Source organism: Solea senegalensis, unplaced genomic scaffold (assembly GCF_019176455.1).
Source record: "Solea senegalensis isolate Sse05_10M unplaced genomic scaffold, IFAPA_SoseM_1 scf7180000014045, whole genome shotgun sequence".
NCBI lineage: Eukaryota > Metazoa > Chordata > Actinopteri > Pleuronectiformes > Soleidae > Solea > Solea senegalensis.
The window spans coordinates 11,982-20,000 of record NW_025320951.1 but is presented as its reverse complement, the minus strand read 5'-3'; the positions used below and the strand labels follow the sequence as shown (position 1 = coordinate 20,000).

Here is an 8,019-nt window from a genome sequence, read left to right as displayed (position 1 = left end):
TATAAATATAAAGAGTCTATAAGAATATAAAGAGTCTATAATAATATAAAGAGTCTATGTAGATATAAAGAGTCTATGTAGATATAAAGATAAATATAAAGTCTATAAAATATAAAGAGTCTATAAATGCAAATGCAGTCATTTAGCATTGACTGATCACAGACTGAGCTGAAATGTTAACTAAGTTGTTCTTTGGTGTTTATCTGTGTTGGTTAAACCAGAGAAGATGTGCATTAGCACCACCTGCTGGACTGGAGCCTGGAACGAGACAGAATACAGAATGAAGTGGTGTTAACATTTGTATTTCTTATTATTGATGTGTGTGTCTGTTCTCTGCAGAAGCTCCATGCGCAGAGTGGCTCAGGTGTTGAGTAAAGCTGACGGAAGAAAACACGAAAAGTTCTCCAACCAGTTCAACTATGCCCTCAACTGAGCCGCAGCCATTTTGTAACCCTGGACATGAAGGGCTTCCATTTAAATGTATGTAAATGTGATCATCAGGTCAAAACAGGACTATATTTACAACAGTGACTCAGTGCCAAGTACAACTTTGTCTGAATTTCTGCTGTTTTCTACTTGAATTCTCGGAGTGCTCTGCTCTTTGCCTCCACTGTCATCAGCATAACTGATGAATCAGGACATAAATCACAGCCAGAACACGTGATCGTTCATAAATGGATGCACTTTCATGTTTGTATTCAGGTTCATCAGAGTGATTCTAGATGTGTTTGAGGTTCTGGTTGTGTTCAGTAGTGAAAGAAGAGAAAGAGACAGAAGTCTTCTTAATGCTGCAGGTGAGACATGAATAGTTTAATAGTTTGTTGTTGTTTAATTGAATCTAGCCTCACTATATCTACACGTTCTGTCTTAAACAAAAACAAACTGAGTAACATTGTAAACTCTCAGCTGCCAAGACTGAAAAACTAATTATGAATCTTAATTTGTTATTGTGTGCTTTACTCTGAAATGTGTCGTGTTATAACTACTGTGTTAGGAAGATAAAGTGAACTTTATTAATTCTGACTTCTATGTGATATTTAGAATTTCCCACTGTTTACACCTGAGACTGCATTACTGCCTATGTTGATCCACGGTTGTATCTCCTGTTGTAAACAAGCATGAGCACAGAATGTGTGTCAACCTCCGCGACACTAGGTGGCGATATTCAGCTCGTCCATGTCACGTAGCGTCTCAGAGCAGTGAGTTGGTTCTCTCAAGGTAACAATGCAGAAGTAAAACTTTACACAATAGCCACCAGGGGGCGACTGTTTGAAACGAAGTCTACGGAAAAAAGGGTCTACTTCCAATTAGTTAAATAGAACATGAAGTCACTTTTATGAATGATTTCCCACTTAGAGGAAAATAGCTCGTATAAGTGAACACTCTGAACAAGGCTTGTCAAATCCTGTCCACACAACGTCTTTATGCCATTTATTAACTTCAGAATATTTAATTGTTCAGGCTGTGAGAGTGAGAATTTTATTCTCCTAAGTCCAAACTATTCTCTGTGATCTCGCTGTCGTCGTCGTCGTCTTCTTCCTCTGAGTTTTTCTTTCTAAGTCAAAGTCTGGATGAGAAGTGTGAAACATGCACAGATGAACAATTTCAGTCTGACTTGAATGTAAGTTGCACTAACTGATTATTCTATTCTTACATGATGTAAACATACTGACTAAGAAAATGTGTGAGAGAGAGACCACACAGATGACATGTGAGAGGCGTGGCAGGACTGAGACGTTGAACCATGACGACCAAAATGTCAACTTTGAGATGAAGAGACGCTTTAGAGAGACGGTGGACTTTACTGTTAATATGCAGATGATTGTGACCCTGGTAGTTATATATTAATCAGCTTATAATCATTACAACATTTTTGATTTCTGAAACTTGATAAATGTTCATAAAAGCCGTGAAAACTTCATTATTGTTTGTTTTTAATGACCAGTTTCAATGTATGTAATATTTAGTTGATAGCAGTTTTTACAGTGCAGACCGTCATCAGTGTTGTCTAATCACTGCTGACTGAGGGAAAACATTACATAGAAACACCTTTAAATGGTCGACCTCTAGTATGAGGGCTTGTATTAGTAGAGATGATATTAGACTTTTGGCTTGGAGGTGCTTGAAAGTGCTTGAAGGTGCTTGGGTCTCTTCTGTAGTGACATTAACACATTTGCAGCTGATGAAGTTTCCTCACCTTTTCTGTTATGGTGCTGATAATATTGTTCAACCATAATATTCACTATGTATTTGTTACAAAATGAGCCGACGAACAGACACTTTGTTCTGCAGGAAATTGTCATTGATGTTATTGTTTCTGATGAAATCCCTGAGCTGATCCACTGCACCACCATGCACCGCCCTATCATCAGTGAAATAATGTCACTGGGACTGTGTGTTTTTGGTGTTTAATTGTCATTCTTTTAATATCAAAGACAATATCATGTTGAGCTGAGGATTCAATTACATCCAAGGTTTTTCTGTAAAGTGTCAACAAAGTCAATAAATAAGAGAAAGAGTTGAAATGAAAACAACCACAGCTGGAGTTACACGACGATAGATCAAGCCATTCCTTATCATAAATAAACATTCAGTGTTCATACAGATTTTTTTTTATTATTATTATTATTCAAAACAAAGAACTCAGCTATTTATCTATTACATGGTTTAAGGGGCATTCAGAAGAATTCAGAGCTAGAACATAGATTTATATACAGATTTATCCACATTCTATCAAAATAATCCACTCAAAGTAAAACCTCCAAATGTTGCTCGTAAAAACAGGAGCAGAGTCTGTGTGTGTGTATGTGTCTGTCTGTCTGTATCTCTGTGTGTCTGTCTGTCTGTATCTGTGTGTGTGTCTGTCTGTCTGTCTGTATCTCTGTGTGTTTGTCTGTCTGTCTATCTGTGTGTGTGTGTGTGTGCGTGTGTCTGTATCTGTGTGTGTGTGTGTGTGTGTGTGTTCACAGGTGTGTGCTGTAGAAGGCGGGGCCAGCGTAACTCTGCGTCCCCAGCATGAAGGGTGACAGGACGTGGCTGGCGGTGAGGAAAGGCAGCTGCACCAGGCTGCTGGTGGGGTGATGGTGTCCGCTGTAACCCGCGTGCATGGCCAGGTGTCCGCTGACCGGCGGTGACGGACTGAGGGGACTGAGGCCCCCGAGGCCTCCCCCTCCTCCCCCTCCTCCCCCCGCTCCTCCCGTTCCTCCTCCTGTGGGGGCGGACGTGTCGGCGCCAGGGTTCTGTTTCTTCCACTTGGTGCGGCGGTTCTGGAACCAGATCTTGACCTGGGTCTCGGTGAGGGAGAGCGACAGGGCCAGGTTGAGCCGCTCACACACTGACAGATAACGTGTGGACTTGAACTTGTTCTCCAGCGCCACCAGCTGCTCGTAGGTGAAGGCAGTCCGGGCTCTGCGGGGCTTCCCTGACTTGGAGTCTGAGCCTGAGCGCTTCCTCTTGGCCTTGGTTTGGCCTCCGTTGCTCTGGCTGCCGTTCATCTGACCTGTAGAACCTGCTCCTGGACTCTTGGTGTCTCTGGACGAGTCCAGGTGACTGTGCTGTTCTCTCTCACCGCTGCTGGTCAAGGCCGAGCTGCTCTCCTCGCTGCTGTAGGGGCCGTCAGGGGCCTCGGAGTCCGGGGTCCCGGGTCTGTGGTAGTCTTCTTCATCTGGACTTCTGTACGAGAAGACTTCTTCTGGAAAAACACAAACACAGTCACTGAGTCACAGAGGCCTGTGTGTGTGTGTGGAGCTGCACTACCGCTAATGACCACTACGTGCTGCTGTGTCGGCCTCGACAACACTGCAGGTGAGTGAAGGAGTGAATTCACCTTTGACCTCACACTCTCACAGTTTAAATACATTTGTAAGTTCACTTATGTTTAAATGTAGTTACTGTCGATCATACTTTAGTCACGTACACGACAAACACACAATAACTCATTCTTTTAAAATTGTTTTTATGAAAAAAAACATTTTAAAAATATTTAAAATCACAGTGGAAAATGAGGAGCTGAGTCCTCATCTGTTATTTTATTTAAAACAAAAACTCTATTGATTGATGATCATTAAAACTCGGATCAAAAAGTAACACATAATAATCCTGTATAATAAATTTAAATACTATAACAACAAATCCTGAACTATTAACGGTGACTTAATAAACTAAATATCATTCTCTATCATCAGTGAAATGTGAACCAGAAAAGTTTGAATTCAAAGAAAAACAACAGTAAAATCACATTTATCAGCTCATTATTTTAGTGATGTGATTAAATTACATTTAAATGACTGATGTCTTTTAGTGTTTGTAGTTTGAGAATGTCAACACACACACACACACACAGTGATTTATTCTCACTGAGATCATGATGATCATGATCTTATCACACAGGAAGTACAGGACCTTTATTTTGGAAAATGTGAGGAACATTTTTCATTTTACACTAAATTAAATGAATTTGTTGTTTTTTCCTCTTTATCTAAACAAATATTCTCCTGTCTGTATTTAATTTTGTTTCATCAGATATTGAAGCTCGACTTTTTGTGTCTGATTTAGTAAAAAACTTTTGGAAAGAATGAATGATGTGGACAAACCTCAGAGAAACGAAATATAAAGAAAGTGAAGAATGAACACACACACACACACACGCACACACGTGTAGGTTGAAACAAATATTCTCAGATCAATAACACTGATCACGCGCACACACGCGCGCGCAGCTCCTCCCTCTCTCCATAGATCAGCGTGTTTTCTCTTTTCCCGCGGAACACTCGTCACTAAACGGATTTGTCACGAGACAACTTTCAGCGGACATTAAAAACATAAAAAACACGCATTAATATTTCAAAAAATAAAATAAAATAAAACCACTCATGTCGTGTTAGGTGAGAGGTCACAGGTCACAGAGCAGAGTTAAACTTACTGCTCGCGTACTCCTCGGTACCGTAGCAGCCTTTACTGGACTCCAGGCTGGCCTCGCGCTCGCCCGCGCCTCCTCTCCGGTTCTCGGCTCCGTACATCTCGCGCTCAGCGCGGAGAGACACGTGCTGCTGCTGCTGATGCGGCCGCCGGTTGCTCGTGAACTTGTTGGGGTCCAGGATGTCGAGCACAGAGAAGGAGGTGGTCCGGTGCCCGGTGGGGCCCTGACAAACAACACAGCGTCATTACACATACACACACACACAGGCGCGGGCGCACCTGTGGAGCACGTGCACCATCATCACTGTCATTTCTGACCCACTCATATTTATTAATGCTATTTTTTTTATTATTATTATTTAACGTTGATTTATAATATATATTTTTTATCATTATATTTTCAGTTAAAATATTTGCTACTTTATTACTATGCAACAACAATTACAATATGGTCCTGATATCCTAATAATATTGATGATAATTACATTACATGTCATTTAGCAGACGCTTTTATCTAAAGCGACTTACAGTAAGTGCATTTCAACATTCGGGTACAAATAAGAGCTAGAAGTAAGACAAACTATGAAGTGCTAGTCATAAGTGCGATGTATAAGTTTTTTTATTTTTTATTTTTTTTATCGCCGTCGTCTTAGTCTCATTATTATCATAATAAATATTAATATCTTAATATCACTGTGGAACAACAACACTAATGTCGATTTATAATATAAATGATCCTCACATTATTATTAATATTATCATCTTCAATTAGAATGTTTGCTGCCACACTTTATATATTATATGTTACTGTGGAACAACAACAATAATTACAATAAAAGTGGGTAATCTATTACAAATGAACTACTTAACTTAATAATAACATTTATTTGTATTATTTTAATCAAAAGTCGAAGACGTAATAATAAAACATTTATATGTTAGACGTCATACATGTTTTATCAATATTTTCATTTATCATACATTAGCTTACAATATTTGACACGAATCTTACATTATATATGTCAATTATTATGGAGGATAAATTATATTTTAAATCAAACGTTAGTTAAAATAATTATTATCATATATCCACTATGAACACGTGCCACTGTTTTTATACTGGAATGCTGCAACAACGACGGTAATAATAATAATAATAATAATAATAATAATGATAATGATAATAATAATAATAATAATAGTATTAATAATAATCATAATAATAACATAATCTGGATGAGTGTGTGCAGCTGTTTATAACAGTGGTGTTAAAGTGCAGACAGACGTCATCACATCACAGACAATAAAACACAGTGAATTTATAAAAGTGCAACATCGATCACGCGCATTTCCCATAATCCAATATGTGACCACAAAACCAATCAGGTCCACTTTATTTAGACACACACACGTGCACCGTGGGTGTGTGTGACAGGCGAGAGGAAATGTTGTTTTTGATAGATCTTTAAAACGAGCACGCGCTCGTGTTTGTGTTTTAACATTCATTCATTCATTCATTCATATTTTCCATCCTAAATAATCAGGAGAGAGTTGACCCTGATGCTGCCGCGTGACTCACAGTCACATTTATTTACTGTGTGTGTGTGCGCGCGCGCACGTGGGTGGGTGCGTGCGTGTGCGTAATAAGCAGATAAAAGGTGGCGCGGTCAGCTCCACTCGTGGGCCTCGATCACGATCACTCATTTATTAACGAGGCCAGTTTGTGTGTGCAGCGCGTGTCAGGACACCAATAATCCCGTGTAATTCATACTATATAATCCCGTTTGACCATAATCCGAGGGCGCGCACGCGCGGACACATTTTGTGATAAGAGAAATAAAAATAAATGTGAAATAAACACGTTTTTATCATATTAATCTGCGCCATTTAAACCCTCCACTTATTTAATACATCCATTTTTATTGTCGCCAAAGTATTTAGAAATGATAACATTTTATGATTTATTTCGTTATATTTTCGTTTTTATTGCGAGCAGAAAAAGAAGAGAAGTCTGAGTTTCCATGGAAACATTCAAACTGATCTTTGTTTCATTTGTTTCTGATCATTTTCTCTCGTGTCTCAGTTTTAAGGCCTCGTTTGCGGACAACAGTAAATCACCGCAGGGTCGCGAGATGTTTTTACATCATCATCATCATCATCATCATCATCATCATGAGTGTATAATTAAAACAAACCTAAAGTCTTTAAACTGCAACAATCAATTCATTCATCTATTTTTAAAATAATCAGTAAAATGAATCTGAACTATTTTCTTTAACTAAAAAAACAAACAGTTTTTTTGCTACTTTTTCATCACGTTTTCTTTTACTTTGACAGCTTTTACTTCCTGTCTGCGTCACATTCACTCATTCACCCGCTTTCATTTGTCTTAAGTGAACAGAAAACATTAACGTTGTCATGGACACACGCATCTACCTGCGGCGGCGGCGCTAACACCGGGTTGGTCGGCGGTGCTTCAGAGTGGTTCTCCCCGGCCTGAACGTCTCTGCCTGCGGCCACTGAGTTGGAGAAGAGCCGCTGCTTCTCTCCGGACGCGACTCCGTCCAGAATGTCCGCGCTGTCCGGACCCACCACGGTCTGGATCCCGTCCCCGCTCTCCGGGGCCGGGATCATCGCTCTGTCCCGGCTCATCACGGGCTGGAGGACCGCGTCCGCCACGGGCCCCGCAGTGGCTCTGTCCCGGTTTATCACGGCCTGGACCCCGTCTACCCCGGGCCCCGATACCGCTCTGTCCCGGCTCATCACTTTACTCTGCTTTTCCCATAAATTGAGAATCCGGATTAAAGCAGGAGGAGCGAAGAGAAATGAACGAAAAACAAAAAGAAGAAGAAGAAGAAGAAGAAGAAAAAGAAGAAGAAGAAGAAGAAGAAGATTCCGTCTGGAGCGATTTACAGAGACAACATGACGCTCACGTGAGAACCAACATCCACGTTCAGCTGATCCACGTTCAACTTTTCCATCCGTGACAGTGGGAACACACGCGCGACTGAAGCGGGTCAGGCTGCGGGACTGAAGCGGGTCAGGCTGCGGGACTGAAGCGGGTCAGGCTGCGGGACTGAAGCGGGTCAGGCTGCGGGACTG

General features: G+C 40.7%; 2 protein-coding genes across 3 annotated transcripts in view; one reads left to right on the top strand and one right to left on the bottom strand.

The window, feature by feature from the left end:
* Nucleotides 1-1,921, top strand: part of LOC122760770 (UV-stimulated scaffold protein A-like) — an 8,066-nt gene extending 6,145 nt beyond the window's left edge. For both annotated transcript variants that reach the window (XM_044015952.1, XM_044015951.1), the window contains exon 6: nucleotides 340-1,921. In XM_044015952.1, coding sequence (XP_043871887.1) covers nucleotides 340-433 — 94 coding nt within the window. In that variant the 3' untranslated portion in view covers nucleotides 434-1,921. The remainder of the gene's footprint in view (nucleotides 1-339) is intronic.
* A 1,002-nt stretch (nucleotides 1,922-2,923) lies between these two features.
* Nucleotides 2,924-7,695, bottom strand: nkx1.2lb (NK1 transcription factor related 2-like,b). The gene is made up of 3 exons (XM_044015949.1): nucleotides 7,354-7,695; nucleotides 4,922-5,141; nucleotides 2,924-3,691 (listed from the first exon to the last, which is right to left on the bottom strand). The coding sequence occupies exons 1-3, from the start codon at nucleotides 7,678-7,680 to the stop codon at nucleotides 2,964-2,966; spliced, it is 1,275 nt and encodes a 424-aa protein (XP_043871884.1). The 5' UTR covers nucleotides 7,681-7,695; the 3' UTR covers nucleotides 2,924-2,963.
* Nucleotides 7,696-8,019: the final 324 nt, after the last annotated feature.